The sequence below is a fragment of the Grampus griseus genome, assembly GCF_964374135.1.
Source record: "Grampus griseus genome assembly, chromosome: 10".
NCBI classification, from domain to species: domain Eukaryota; kingdom Metazoa; phylum Chordata; class Mammalia; order Artiodactyla; family Delphinidae; genus Grampus; species Grampus griseus.
The window spans coordinates 61,916,491-61,932,662 of NC_139004.1; the positions used below are offsets into that span (position 1 = coordinate 61,916,491).

The following is a 16,172-nucleotide window of genomic DNA, read 5'->3' on the forward strand; positions in this document are numbered from 1 at the left end:
AAATAGTCCTCCTTCGCCCCAGAAAAGTCACTACCACAGCCCCCTGGATCACACGGTTTTGCTGTCTTTAAAGCCCTTTTCGACTTCTGAAATTACCTTGTTCCATCACGTCTTTACTGCCTGACGCCCTACGCTAGGATGTGGGCAGCAGTAGGGCAGGGATTGTGGTCTGTCTTGCTCACAGCTGTATCCATTGCTCAGAAGGACCCTCTCACATAGTAGGTACTCAATAAACATGGCATCCATTTTGTCCCACTCCTCAGTGCCCCCGGGGCTCCTCCTCACTGCTGCCACGGTGATCCTTGTAAAATGACAATCTGATCTCATCACTCTTTTAAAATCCTCAGGGGCTCTCGCTGGCCCCATTTTCCAACTCCTACCCCACTTCTTTGGCACTCTGGTCACATCACCAAACCAAACCCATTCTCCTAAGTTCCTACCACTCCAAACAACCACACTCCTGCATTCCTGTGTCTCTGTGTATGCTGCTCCCTCTGCCTGGAATGCTGTCAGTGTCTTCCTGCCCTATCACCCTCCACCTTCCCTGCCCATGTACATTGTTCTGACAAAAACTGGCCTGGGCATCACCTCCTCCAGGCAGCCACCCCTGCCTAGACTGGTTAATTTTTGTTCTTCCACAGCAACTTGTGCTTCCTTCTGCCACAGCCTTCATCACACAGGGTTAACCTCACCTGTTGTCTCCTCTAGACAGAGGGCACCTTGAGAGAAGGAAGAGTGCCTGGGGCTCAGCAGACACTAAATTATAAGCTGAGACAAATAATGTCTTTTACTCTTGTATCCCCAATAGCAAGGGCACCATAAAAATTTCTGAATGAACCCTTAATTTGTTTCCATTATGATCAAATTGATGCTGCTGAGGAAAACTGTTTATGCCCTGTGTTTCAGGGCACTTATAAACATGTACTTCGTTTCCTTCAGGTGACAGCTGTTCAACAATCCTACGAGCAGCTCTAACACTGGGCCAGCAGGCCCCTGCCTGCCAGTGTGTGCGATCTCTCCAGGCACGTGCATGAGAAGAGGCACCATATGGGCCGGTCACTGGCTTGTGATTGAGCCGGGAAAGTGGCTTTCCCTAGGGATGGATTAACAATCCACCACCTGAACCAGCAGGAAATGGAGCCCTCTGAGAAGGGAACTAGCTCAGGACCCAGCATTTTTACTGTGCTTTCCCCAGGACTCACAGAAACGAAATCTGTGTGGCCAGTGCACTGCCACTTGCAGTGCTTTCCCTTTCTTAATTTAAACACACTTGTCCCACGTACTGAAACAATTAAGCCATAGGAAGTCTTTATCAAATAACGCTCTCTCTCACTTTTCCCATACAAGATAATGAGCAGGAACGGAGACTTTAATACTCAACAGCCACTTGCACAGCTTGGTATATTTAGCTAAGTCATTGGGCAGAAAACCACAGCTTTACCCACAGATACTCAACCAAGAGGCACTTGCTAGGGCCTGAAACAGGCTTATCCAGCTTTTCAGGGAAAGATGAGCCTCGCCCAAACAAGGTAAAGGCCACTGTTGTGCAGGTTCCTGGAACTGGATAGGGCTTTAATTTCAGCTTCACCTGGCTCCAGTCCTATCTTCACTGGGAGGCCCCATCCTGATCCAACCCCCAGCATGCCTTCCACTCGGATCATCTGGCCCCAGCCTCGTGGTTTTCTCACTGTGCCTTTCTAACTAGAGGCTAAGCCTCCTCGAGATCAAACTCCTCCCATGGTAGGCTCAATTAATGCAGACACCTACATACAGAAAGCATCATTCAACCAAGACAGGCTGTGGTACAGATGGGGTCCCCTCGGTGGGGCCTGAGTCCACTTTCCCACCCCAGCCCTGGCCCTCCTATTCTCCACATTCCCAAGGTCAGGGGGCACATGCAGGCGGCGGCCATGCCAGGGCCAGAGGAGGAGAGTGTGGGCTGGTCAAAACAAGCCCAGACATACTCACGGGGTCCGTCAACATGGCCCGGCAGTGGGAAGCCAGGGCCAAGAAGGCCAGCAGGTTGAACATAATTCCATTGATGATGCTGTACACGTAGTCTCGGGATGGAATCAGCATGACAAAGAGGACCACAAACTCCGCATAGAGGACCAGAAACCAGGTGACAACGGCACAGGCGATGCCACAGCCATCACGGATAAACCACATGGTTCCCACAGGACTGGGGTGGGGAGGTGGGACGCACTTCTCTGGCTGGAGGTATTCTGGCTTCCGCTCAATGTCTCGGAAGTGGTGGGCGGGGATAAGCATCATAAGCTATTCTGTCCATACTGGCATCTGGAAGAGAGAAGAAAGAACCCAGAAATTTGGTGTGGTCTTGTCATCAAGGAGACTTGACAAAATTACCTTTCCAAAGCGAGCCATGAGTATCTATGTGCAAACTTCTTGCAGAAAAGCTGCCTAAACCTTCTGTTCATTTCCAATGTGAGTTCTTGTCCCTACTTCTGAAAGCTAAAACAGGGCCACCTTGCCCAAAGCCTTCACGTGACAGATAAAGAAAGGGGAGCCTTCAAAGGGCAAATGCCTCGCCTCAGGTCAGCCGGAGCAGCAGCAGCACACACAGCACACCAGCTGGGAGGCGGACTAACAGATATGTTCAAATTTTGACCTAAAAGACAAAGGGGTGGGAGGGGGAGCACCAGGCCCTCTGGGAAAACTCTCTTCATCAGTAACACTGCTGCCTCTACACTGTGGACAAACCCAGAGACTCGTGTTGAGGCTGGATTGAGTAGGAGGAAAGTAGTGGTAACCTAGGACTAGGGTTAAGCTGCAACCATGAAGACCTTCTAACTTAGTGCACTGCATTAGCCAATAATAAAGGCAAAACACTCACTAGGATGGGGAATGTTCTTGAAACAAGCTAGGGTTTTTAGCCCTATGGCCAAAATGGTTTATTTTCCAGGAATGAGTTCTGCTCTACTCATGGTGATAGGGCAAAGCGTAGGAATGTTGGACAATGAGTCCAGAGATGTTTCCGCACCACCTGCTTGTGGGGCTTCGTGAGTTCTGGTCTCCTGACCTAGGAAAACACCCACATTCCAGCCCCAGCCCCCTCCTCACAGTTGGTGTGAGGGTCGAGGGAGTTGGAGGTGCCTGTTACTCGTGCTGTCGACCGCAAGACCCTGCACACATCACAGGCGGTGTGCACGTCTTCTCTCTAGGAAAGACGTCAGTTACTTCAGAAGCAAGTGCTGAGCAACGCGGCCTTTCTTCCTCACAGCTGCAGCTGAGTCTCTGGAGAGAGCAATGAAATCACTAAGACGCGATAACTGAAGTCTCTGTCCACGGCACATGCTGCAAGACATGTCAGTCTAGATTCCCCCGGTGCAGTTCTTTATCTTAAACTCTGGGGCCTGTCGTTTCACCAACCAGGTTTCTCAGAAACCGCGATGGCTCCAGTTCTCTCTCAGATGTAGGGGCCATGGGAAAACCACCCGGAGCACAGTCTATGATGCAGGCAAGCAACATCTCAGTCTTTTGAGAACTCAAATCACTTCACAGCACAGGAAATCACTCAAAAGCAGCACTGGCTGTGTGCTTTTCTGAAGACTGCAGCTCTGAAGGGGAAGGGCAAGCTTTCAATAGTTGTACTGGGTTATCCTTACCCTTTGCCCAATTTTCCTCCTTCCTCCACTGCCCTCACCCCCAACGAAGAAAGAGGATCTGAAGTGACTACAGTAGCGTCATGAAAAGTAAGGATGTGTCCAGAAAGCTGAGAGGGCAGATCAGTAACTACTACTCAAATGATAGACATTCTGGAATCAAAACTTGCACTGACTAATAATGAAAGAATAAGGCCAAGGCCTCCCCTCCCATGGTGGCAGAGAATTAATGGCTGAAAGGCAGTTAAATGTGTACTGTGTGCTTGTCCAAAGGAACACTGACTCAAAAAATACTCAGAGTGACTATCACATTCAACCAGAATTTTCCAATAGAGCAACCTTGTGCTCTTCACAAGATAGTGGCAATTAGTGTTGCCAGGGACAACCTAGAGGCATTAAAAGATGCAGGGATACCTTCTGAAGCACCAAAGAGAAGGACAGCAGGAGACTGAAAACTGGGGACATCTGGGACCTGACCTATGGCAAGCAAATTCTAAAATTCTAAACTCTGTACAAACAAAACCAAACGAACGAAAAGCTGAAATCCCATTATGATTCAAAAGCTGATGGAAGCTCAACATTTTGACAACCTCCAAATGCAAGCATTCTTTTTCCTGCTGCCATACTGATTTGTATGCATATCATCTATGTCCCCACGATTGCTATTTAAGTTCTAAACCAATAGTTTTATTGGACCACAGCCATACTATTCGATTACACATATTATATTCTCTATATCTTTTTTGCAGGGTTGAATAGTTGTGATGGAAAGACCCATTAGCCTAAAGTATTTCCTCTGGCTCTTTACAGAAGTTTGCTGGTTCTAGGTAGTTGTCACCCACCAAATAAATACAGGCACACCTCGTTTTATTTCTCTTCACTTTATTACGCTTCGCAGATACTACTTTTTTACAAATTGAAGGTCTGCAGCAGCCCTGTGCTGAGCAAGTCTATTGGTGCCATTTTTCCAACAGCATTTGTCTCTGTCACATTTTGGTAATCCTCGCAATATTTCAAACGTTTTCATTGTTATTATACTGTTATGTGATCTGCAATCAGCCATCTTTGACGTTACTATTTGATTAAGCTTAGTGAGGAAGGCATTTCAAAAGCTGAGACAGTCCAAAAAGCTATGCTTCTTGCACCAAATAGTTAGCCAAGTTGTGAATGCAAAGGAAAAGTTCTTGAAGGAAATTAAAAGTGCTACTCCAGTGAACACACGAATGATAAGGAAGCGAAACAGCTTTATTGCTGACGTGGAGAAAGTTTTCGCGGTCTGGACAGAAGATCAAACCAGCCATAATATTCCCTTAAGCCAAAGCCTAACTCAGAGCATGGCCCTAACTCTCTTCAGTTCTGTGAAGGCTTTGAGAAGTGAGGAAATTGCAGAAGAAAAGTCTGAGCTTATTAGCAGAGTTTGGTTCATGAAGTTTAAGGAGAGCAGCGATCTCCATAACATGAAAGTGCAAGGTGAAGCAGCAAGTGCTGACACGGAAGCTACACCAGCAAGTTATCCAGAAGATCTAGCTAAGATAATTCATGGAAGGTGGCTACACTAAAGAACAAATTTCCAATGTAGACAAAACAGCCTTCTATTGGAAGAAGATGCCATCTAGGACTTCCATAGCTTGAGAGAAGTCACTACCTGGCTTCAAAACGTCAAAGGACAGGCGGACTCTCTAATGCAGCTGGTGACTCGAAGTTGAAGCCAATGCTCATTTACCATTCTGAAAATCCTAAGGCCCTTAAGAATCATGCGCAATCTACTCTTGCCTGTGCTCTATAAATGGAAACGAAGTCTAGATGACAGCACATCTGTTTATAACATGGTTTACTATTTTAAGCCCATTGTTGAGACCTACTGCTCAGAAAAAAAATATTCCTTTCAAAATAGTACTGCTCATTGACAATGCACCTGGTCACCCAAGAGCTCTGATGGAGATGTACAACTAGATTAATGTTTTTTTCATGTCTGCCAACCTAACATTCATTCTACAGCCCACAGATCAAAAAGGCATTCTGACTGTCAAGTCTTATTTAAGAAATACATTTCATAAGACTGCAGCTGCCATAAGCAGTGATTTCTCTGATGGATCTGGGCAAAGTCAATTGAAAACCTTCTGCAAAGGATGCACCATTCTAGATGCCATTAAGAACATTTGTCCATGCCACTCTCTGATTCACTTTGTTATAAAGCAGAAACTAACACACCATTGTAAAGCAATTATACTCCAATAAAGATGTAAAAAAAAAAAACATTTGTGACTGGTGGGAAGAGGTCAAAATATCAACATTAACAGGAGTTTGGAAGAAGGTGATTCTAACCCTCATGTATGACTTTGAGGGGTTCAAGACTTCAGTGCCTCGAGGAAGTCACTGCAGATGTGGTGGAAACAGCAAGAGAAGTAGAATTAGAAGTAGAGCCTGAAAATGTGACTGACCTGCTGCAACCTCCTGATAAAACTTGAATGGATAAGGAGCTGCTTATTATGAATGAACAAAGAAAGTAGTTTCTTGAGATAAAATCTACTCCTGGTGAAGAGGCTGTGCAGATTGTTGAAATGACAACAAAGGACTTAGAATAGTACATAAACTTAGTTGATAAAGCAGCAGCAGGGTTTGAGAAGATTGAGTCCAATTCTGAAAGACGGTCTACTACATGTAAAATACTATCAAACGGCATTGCACGCTATGGAGAAACTGTTCTTGAAAGGAAGAGTCAATCAATGCCACAAATTTCACTGCTGTCTTATTTTGCCACCTCAGCCTTCAGCACCACCCTGACTAGTCTGCAGCCATCAAGGCAAGACTCTCCAGCAGCTTTTGCTGAAGGCTCAGATGATGGTTAGCATTTTTGAGCATTAAAGTATTTTTAAAATAAGGTATATGGGAATTCCCTGGCAGTCTGGTGTTAGGACTTGGCGCTTTCACTGCCATGGGCTCGGGTTCGATCCCTGGTCAGGGAAGTAAGATCCCGAAAACCATGTGGCACAGACAAAAAAACAAAAGCAAACAAACAAATAAGGTATGTTGTTTTTTAGACATAATGCTATTGCACACCCAGTAGACTACAGTAGAAACATAACTTTTATATGCATGTGATTTGCTTTATTGTAAAAAAAAAAATTCATGTGACTTGCTTTATTGCAATTTTCACTTTATTGCGGTGGTCTGGAACTGAACCTGCAACACCTCCGAGGTCTGCCTGCTTCCCCTGCAGAACAGCTCAGTGTGACCTAGATGGTCAGTGACGACTCACCCCACCCCAACCCACGTCTGTGGCAGTGTATCCTCCTGTCATCTGCTGCCTGAGGGTCATCTCACCACAACGTGTGTACTCCATTGTTCTTCAATTATCATAAACTGTGTGGTTTTCAGAAATGGATAATCACTGAAAATAAATTTTAGAGCAATGCTCTTGTTTATATACTTCCAGTGATCACATTATGCTCATGGTGTATCTTCACAGTAGCTGACTGTATTCTATCTGTCCTCTGACAATTGCTCATTCTTGATTGTACATACGGCAATGAGTTGACTAAACTTGAGTTGTGTTTCATATGTGTGGTTTTCCTGAGGAATAGGCCCTTCCACACAAGCAAATTTCCCCGGTAACTGTGGCTTATTCCTAAGCAGAAACACATTTTAACAATTTGGATGGTTAAATTGGAAATATTAAAAAGTAAAACAAAAAACAACAAAAAAGGGATATTATAGCTCTTCCTGTCTTAAGTACAATAACCATCCATTTCTTCGGAATGATTTAGAGTCATTACCAGGAACATCAATTAATGGAGTGTGTTAGGTAATGTCCTCAGGGGGTACAGAGAATCACTGGGCTCTCGGCCTCACACCAACTGGCCTGTGCAGACTATTATAATTGTTAATTCTGGCATCTCCTTTGTGTGGTTCTTTGTCTTCCTCCTCCATTCCTGGCTGTCATTTCTGTGTCTACAGCTACCAATCTTCCCAACATACCCTCTATTTACTACTGCTAATTGGCTGTGGACTGGAAAAGCAAATAAAACTAAATCTTGTTAGATTTGTTTGTAAAAGAAAGGTATTCATTTTAGGTAACTGACCTTTAGGGAACACCAGCTATGTTCTCCTACCACACAGTCCTTGAGGGCTGGGAGCCCTGTCTTTTCATTAGCCAGTGCCTGGCACGTAGTAGCCACGTACTATCTGTGTTCATTACATGAATACAGGAGTAAAATGCCATGAGCTTTGTGTTCCCCGGCCCACCTCTTGGAGCCCTTGTTTGATTACTTTCAGGGCTGTGGTCATACTTTAGACGGCGAAGGGTGCCCCCAATAGGATTGTGAAATAGGTGGACTGTGACTCTTACTCAAGTTTCCAGATGTTCCACACTCAGACCACGTGAGACCAAAGGGTGGACAGAGGAGCTGTGTTTTCCCACTGCCCCTCACTGGTGAGTGAGAGCCTGTGATCTGGGAAAGAACCCAGCCAAGGGTGTCTGGCAGAGCCAGACACTAAGGGCTGAACTGAAGAGCATGTTCCAATCCACGCTTCAGAGTTTCAAAGAGTCCAATCAAAACCAAGGAAGGCACGTTGCTCTTAAAAATGTACTTAACTAACCCAGCTCCCCCAAAAGCAATGGAAGTAGCTTTCCTTACATTAGCCAACTGAAAATCTGAGGAATATGGGGGAAAACCCACCTTGAAACAAACTGTACAAATTCCCTTCACTCTGTCCCTAGTAACAAAAACAGAAAAGGCAAATATTGACCACTTTTCCTTTTCGAATTAGGGAAATTCCAATCCTTGGGGTTGAGGCTCTTTGCCAAGGACCTACTCCTGACATGAGTCCTTGCGTGAGAGGAGGTGCGCAGAACTGGCTGCTCAGCCTCTGGGGCAGGTCCACAGGGAGGTTGGTCGGTCCCAGAAGCCTCAATACCACTCTTGCCAGCCCGCTCATACCACAGTGGGGCAGCCTCCTCCAGTTTCCCTCCCTACCTTCTTCATCCCATGCCCTTGACCTGTTTGCTTTCTCAAGCCTCCTCTCTTCAATTCAACTCAAAAAGACATGCATGAAACAGCCGCTAAACACAAGGAACTGTGCAGGGCACTCACACCCAGGGATGACAATAATGTGTGTGTGCTGCCCTGGTCAGGCCCTGCCCCTCCCTCTCCCAGCTCCCAATCTGGTAAAACTATAGGAGAAAGAGATGCACAGGATCAGAGGTGTTCTGGAGCTCCCTAGAGAAGGTGATCCTGATGATAAGGCAGAGATGGTGTCCAGAATGACAACATGAGCTCTGTGGGGAGTAGGGTGTTGGAAGTCTAAGAAAACCATCTAGTCTTCCTTCTTAGAGTTTCAGAAGCAAAAACCAAGAAATGACTGAAATTAGTGCTAACTTCCAAAAAACGCCACTGCTTCTGGTCCAGAGAATTGCCTCCAGATTCACCTATAACACACGTGCTTCATTATGCCTGACCACAGTCAGGCCCTTCCACTAATCCAGATAAGCAGACAAAAATGTATTTAGTGAAGTTCCATCTAGAGTCCTGTGAGCCCCAGGGATTGGGGTTCTGGATTGGCCTTGCAATACATCACTTATGACTCAATTCCCATGCTGCCTATCCATGGCTGGGCAACTGAAAGGGTTTGAAAGTGGTGATTCTAAGGCGAAGCTCAGAGGCCCCATTCCACTATGGCCCATAGGTGGTTGTTGGCCAGCCTAGCCTCCTAGCCTAGTGTTGACAATTAGTGATGGGCAGAATCCAGCTACAGTGACTGTAGTTAATCATTACTTGTTGAGTGAGGGGCAAACCCTTATAAATCCATCACCTGGCCTAAGAAAGTTGACCAAAAGTCCGTGCTTCATGAACAAGGTTCAAAGGCACGACCACATAAAAGTTCAGTACTGGATGTATTAGAACCCCCCAAACCCACTGTTCTCAATCCAGCGAATGTCCCAAGAATCCCAAATCTTCTCAGATTGCCAGCTGCTTTCCTGAGACAAGATACTACACTAAAGTCATGGGTGGCTCAGCTAGATCTAAAACCAAGTCCTTAAAGGCATCTCAAAGGACTTTGTGAAGATTACTTTCCTAAAACAGCACACCCACTCACATTCTCACATCCACACATGCATTCATGCACAACATACAAGCAGATCTTGGCACTGTATAGATTCAGAACTTCTCAAGTTTTAGGGTGATGGACTTCGAGTATTCACAAACCAGCCCTACAGCTTTACAGATGAATAAATGGCCCATTCCCTGGAAGCTCTGGAAATAAATCGGATCTAGCAAAAAATGAATTTATCTGAGTTACAATTCTCTTAATTTGTGTAAGGATCCAAAAGGATTGTAAATTTCATACCTATTTTTAGATGATTCTCAGAAAGAGAGAATGAACCATGAATCACTATGTTTGAAATGTTTCATAAAAAACCAGAATGAGTCACTCAACTCTTTCCAAAAGGTAAGGGTGTGGTCCAAAGGAAAGGTGCCTTATCTTACCCTCTGCACCACACCTTGCCAGGCAAGGAAGGTGTCCAGACAGGCAGAGCTGCTGGCCTGTGCTAGAAGATCTTTACCAAGGAGTCTACATTGTGTCTCTCTCTACAACAGGGTCTGTCTCCCTCTGCCTGCTTGCTGTCTCTGTCATACTTAACCTTTAACAAAAAACAGGAAAAAAGAAAGGAAGGGAGGGAGGGAGGGAAAGAGAGAGAGACAGAAAGGAAGGAAGGGAGGGAGGGAAGAAGGGAGGAAGGAAGGAAGATATCACATGCCCAAACCAAATCCTATATATATTAAAATTCACTGAGGGAACCTGCAAGTGGTCAGTAAGCGAAATTTGCCTTCTTCCTATAAAAGCCACCTTCCTATAAAACCCACTCATGTGCAAACTCAGATTCCTAACAATGAGTCTCCATTTCAGAAAAAAGTTTGGGGATTTGGAAGCTCATGTAGGCTAACGGTTCCTCCATTTACTACAACTGACTATTACAGTACTACAACTGGCAGTTTACCACCTCCTAGCTTTCTAGATCTATTAAAAAAAATACACACCCACATATAGGATGACAGATGTCACAAACACTGGGGATCAGTAGAAACTACCACTCGTTTGGGTAACACATTCATCCTTTTTTATGAGCGTGCTTTATCATATGTTGCAACAATGAGAAAAAAATTAAAACAAGACCACGCATAAGATTAACTGGTAAAAAACAATCACTATCTGAGTCAGAATTTTAGAGTGGGAAGGAACCTTAAAGACCATCTAATAGGTTTTAGTCAAACTCTTCTGCTTTACAGATGAGGAAATCCAAGGGCATCTGAGATTTTACCTAGAACATGCAGTGCTGCTATAGGAATGGAGATGGGCACTATCATTAACTGAATGCCCATTAAGACTGAGGATGTACACAAAGCAGCCCCTCTAAATTCTCACAACAACTTAGCACAGTAGCTTTTATTATTCATTGTAAAGACGGAAAAGGTGAGGTATAGAGGGTCTTAATAATATTCCCTAGATCAGATAAAGCCAGGATCCAAAACCAGCTCTGTTTGCCGCCACAGACCACATTCTGAGCACCGCACATGGCTGCTTTTTCTTTCTTTCTTTCTTTTTTTGTTTTGCAAGAGGGGGACAGGAGGAATGACCAAGCAGGAAACACGAGCTCTGCTTCCTGCTCCCTCACACACAATTCATGGACCTAAGCAGAGGTCACTTCAACTTAGCTTCAATGTCTTCATCTCTCAAGTGGGGAGGCCTAGTTCTCTAAACTTTGTGACTCTTTTTTAAAAACCTTAGAAAAGGACTCTAAGCAGACTTTGCTTCCACTCCTGGGAGCCTATAATACTCATTCTTTGGGGGAAAAAAAAAAAGAAGGAGCATTCTTTCTTCTATGAGCCATTTTGCTGCTGGTGGCTTCCTCTTTAATGGAGCACAGCACCCACCAGGCCACCTCACACACTAGGGCCCTCAAAAAACACGGCCTTTTGGGAAGAGACCATAGGGACTAGCTGACCTCTTCCAAACTCTGGTCCAGCCTCTTCTACAGATGGGTAAAGAAATGAAACTCAAGGAGTCAGCTGATTTCCACAAAATGGTTAGCGAGCTGGCTAACTTCCTATCTAGGTCTAAAGGATGGTATCCTCTTGTTGCTTATGCGGCCATCTCCCTACATTAACTCCTCCTTCCAGGAAGTCTGCAACCCAGCAGGAAACTCTTTAAAAAGGCAACAATATGTCACTGATTTAGCTACTCAATTAATGTTTGTCAACAAGTGTTATAGTACATGGAACCCTTTATAATCAGGTGCATGATCTCACCTGACACTGAACTGCCCCTGGCCTCTGTCAGGAGTAGGTTCCAAGATGCCTTCTGCTTGGCAGCTGCCACAGCGCAGGGCACACCCAACGTGGAGCGGGGCCCTGACTCTTACTGAAGGTCTACTATACTGGGCTGTATGCTAGACGCACCTCATCCTGCTCTATCCTCATAGCTACTCGACCTTATAGGATAAGTCCTCACTTTCCCACCCCCTTTTAGAGGTGAGGAAACTGAGGCATGGAAAGGTTACCCTATGTTCATACTGCTAGGAAGCAGTGGAGACAGGATACACTCCCAAGCCTGCTCTCATTCCAGAGCCTAGCTTTAACTACTCACTACAATCATTAACTTTGCCCATTAACTAGAAACAAAAGGGGGAAGGGTGCTGATGTTTCTACCAGTGACCTTGGCTTACTTACTGTTTGAATCTCTTGCCCACACATGGTCACCCAGAGATGGCACTCTCGGGTGGGCCACATGCAGTGCTGTTCATAGATCACAGACCTGAACTTAAGCATTTTGTGCTCTAAGCTGGGGCCCTGGCTGAACACCAGCCACCATTCAGAAGACTGATCCTGCCTTAACTTAGGAAGCAGGAGGGCTGTGAAGCTTCAGCCATGAGGGTCACCCTAAGATTGAATCCCTAAAATCTGCTTCTACTGGGGAACATTTCCTGTAGGGCCAAGTTCCAGCATGCTGCTTTTTCTGAGGGAAAGCCCACCCATGCTAGGCAGAGACCAACCAGCAAAGGCTGAAAATGGCACCTGGCCCCACACTGTGCTATGTGCAGATATGCAGCCACTATGCCATCACCCAGGCAAGAGCGTGGCTTTCTTAGGGACTAAAAGCAAAAGGGCTTAGAGGGATCTGAAAGAGGAGTTAGGGAAGGAGAAGAGAGAACCAGTTACTACAACTGTACCAGGCTTCAAGGAGGGGACCCATTTTGCTTTCAGGTCCCTGCTGATCCCACTCACCTCAGGCAGGCCCTGTAAGTGGCAATGCAAGAGCAGAGCCTTGGGAGGAACCTGGGCCCAAGGAAACGAGACTCTACAAGTCCACAGCCCCCGCCTGCCAGGCGAGGCATCTGTTAGAGGCCTTTGGAGATAGATGGGAGACTAGTGCTAAGCAGAATGAAGACTGGGCTTGGAGTCAAGAGGCCAGAATTTTACTCCCCACCCTGCTGCTCACTAACCTCATGATTTGGGGCAAGACAGTTACCCTCCATGGGCCTCAGTTTCCTCACCCATAAAACAAGAGGGAACATTGAGCTGATTGCTAAAGTCCTCTGCAGGGCTGAGATTCTGATTCCTCTGTTCTCAGAAACAAATTCAACATCTTTGTTAATTTCTTGGATTTTTTTATTATCAAAAGTATCCTTTAACTTCCTTTCCCCATTTTTTTGTTAATATTCAAAAAGAAACAGTTGTCTGTTAGCAATTTTCCTGAGCATGTTCAATTTTTTCAATGAAGTATGGCATGTAATTACCACTTCCTTTGTTCTTTCATTTAATGTTTTGCAGAGAGGGAAAAGCACTATCAAAATACATCAAATATTACAAAATGGTAAAAGAGAGAAGTCTTAAAGTCCAAAGTTAAACATGACCATTTTTCAGTGTTTAAATGTCTCTATATCCAAGATCTACTGTGACTTCTATAACCTGGTAAGATAGGCATTTTCGTGTAAAATGAGGTTTAGAGAGGTTGACTTACTCAAAGTCACAAAGCAAGTTAGTGGCAAAGTCTAGATCACTGGAATAGATGCCCAATAGTCTTTCCACCATAGATCATTATCTTCCTAGCCAACCTGCCTTTCTAGATTCTCTGCTACTCTTTCTTGGGTTAGAAACGCACACTTTGTACAAAGTCAAAACTTATTGCAACAGAACTGCGGCCAGAACTGTACTTGTCCCACTAGGGCCATTGTCCTAAGGTGAAAAATCAATCGTACCCCAAGGCATTCCATCCCCACTGACCCTGAACAGGAGATATTCATGTCTCAGGTAGACCAGAAAATCCAAAGAGTTCAATCAATGGAATGTTACCAGGAATGTTACAATTTGGAAGAAACTATGAAAAGAGGGAGTTTTCCTGGTGTTTCCTCACATTGCCTGGATGAATGGCTGAATTAGGTGGGACATGCAAGGTAGTCTTCTTACCTACACAGTCAAAAGTCAGCAATAACCTGGCCATTTGTCTCTGGAAATCTGCTTTTGAGGAGGAAGGCAAATGATTTTAAAATGCAGAAAACAGGAAGAAATTAGAGGCAGCATGGCATTAGCCTTCTTATTTCCCCCAAAAGGTCAATAGCCAGACATCACACCTTCACTGCTGCTTCAGCTTCTGCTACTTTCTATGGCTATCGGGCTGTGTATGTGTTTAAATACTTCCAGATTTGCTAATCAGGACATGTGATGCCCTTTTCTCACACATGCCCTAATGAAAGACATAGGAAGCACCCTGCCATTCGCTCAGAATGAAACACACGTGAAGACCCTTCCTCTAAATGAGAATAAGCTTTACCTATGTATTCCCATCAATTTTTCTATCATTGGAACCAGAAGTTATGATTTCTAGAATGACAAGACAGATAGACGTGCTGGCCTGACTATGACAGGTTATTTATACCAAGTATTCTTTAAGACAAGGCACAGGCAGGACAAATGCAAAGTGTTTAAAGGAAACGGATCTATAGGGAAAACAACAGCTCACTTTTGCTTTTCTGGGGTGCTGGGCTAATTGTGAGAACGCAAAGGAAAAGGCCTAAAACTTGGCTACCCGTGTTTAAGACTGGGAATAAAATGTTCCCTTGCTGGGCTTTTAAGAGGTCTCCTTCGAGAGCTCTCTGCAACTTCAGCACCACGGACTCAGCACTGCCCCAAGCTCTCCTGTAACTGACTGTTTTTGCTTTAATTAACCAAGGCTAGGTGGGACAGATTTACTCTGTGTAATGTTACTGTTATCTGCCAGTGGCTAGCAGCAGCTCTTTACCTGTTGCTCTTGATGCCTGGCCTGCACAATTAGCACCTTATTATAGGCCGGCCTCTCATCTAAGTACCACGTGTCTCAATTGAGCACTTTATTTTGTCTTGTTCACGTACTAGTTCAAGAACCTGGGCTCCGCAGTTATAAGAAATCTTAAACTCCTTTTAGGCAGGTGTGTGTTTTCAGTTTCTTATCTCTTCAGGCCCACGAGAACACTAGGGACACAAAGGCATGCAAACAAATACTTCCTGATTGTTTGAAGAGCTTCTAGAGGTCTATTCTGGGAATAAGCACGTGGTTGGAATCTGGGTCTCCATGCCTATCTCAACCCTCTGTACCTGATCCATTGGGCTTCTCTGCCGTTGAGGGATCTCAGGTACTTTGAGTTAAGCTCCACTTGGTCTATATGTAACCTTTTCCCTTACCTAAAAGAGTTGGCTGAAACAGACACATGAGCTTCCCATCAGCACCACGTTCAATGTTCCTCTAGAAAAAGGAACAGATTCCTTGCTTTTGGAATTAAAACTAACTATAACTTATAGGGCTTTACCAGTTCCACAACAAACACAGGCCTCCTTCAAATACTCTGGTGAATGAAATGAAAGGGGACAGCTACATAAGGGGATGGTTAGGAAGGCAGGTATGGGAGCTAGGTTTTCTGGTCTCAAATCCTGGCTCTACCGCTTACTAGCTGTGTGACCTGAGACCTTGGTCAAGACAGCCTCTCTGCACCTCAGTTTCCCAATCTGTAAAACAGGATAATAGTACCTGCCTCACAGGGCTATTGTTAATAGGACTGAATCAGTTAGTCTTTGTAAAGTGCTTTAGAGCAGTGCTTGGCACATAATAAGCACTATTATACTTAAGTTACTGTTAGATAAAATTAGTAAGCGTACAGAGATTTAGAACAGACAGACCTATAAATCAGTATGCCTCCAAAAGAATCTGACAGTGATGGGAAAACAAGCAGGTTAACAGAATAATATGCCATCCTTGGTGTTTTGATTTTCTGGCAAACATATAATCTTTGAATTGCTTCAGTAAACCAAAAAGAACTCTGGATTTATAGGCTTTTGAAATGTCTAACACATTATCACAACATATGTGATAAAAATGTTCTGGCTGCATTCAAGCAAAACAATTAGTGAAGGTGTCATTGTTTTAGTAGAGAATTTTAAATGAACATTCTACTGTTTACACCTCTTATATCTACTTTGTCTAACATGTCAGACATTGTTCATAATGTTATTTAGCAAA

General features: G+C 44.6%; 1 protein-coding gene across 2 annotated transcripts in view; it reads right to left on the reverse strand.

The window, feature by feature from the left end:
- Nucleotides 1-16,172, reverse strand: part of ZDHHC3 (zDHHC palmitoyltransferase 3) — a 53,663-nt gene that overhangs the window by 35,549 nt on the left and 1,942 nt on the right. For both annotated transcript variants that reach the window (XM_082663428.1, XM_082663429.1), the window contains exon 2: nucleotides 1,969-2,298. In XM_082663428.1, the coding sequence (XP_082519554.1) occupies nucleotides 1,969-2,274 (306 nt within the window). In that variant the 5' untranslated portion in view covers nucleotides 2,275-2,298. The remainder of the gene's footprint in view (nucleotides 1-1,968; nucleotides 2,299-16,172) is intronic.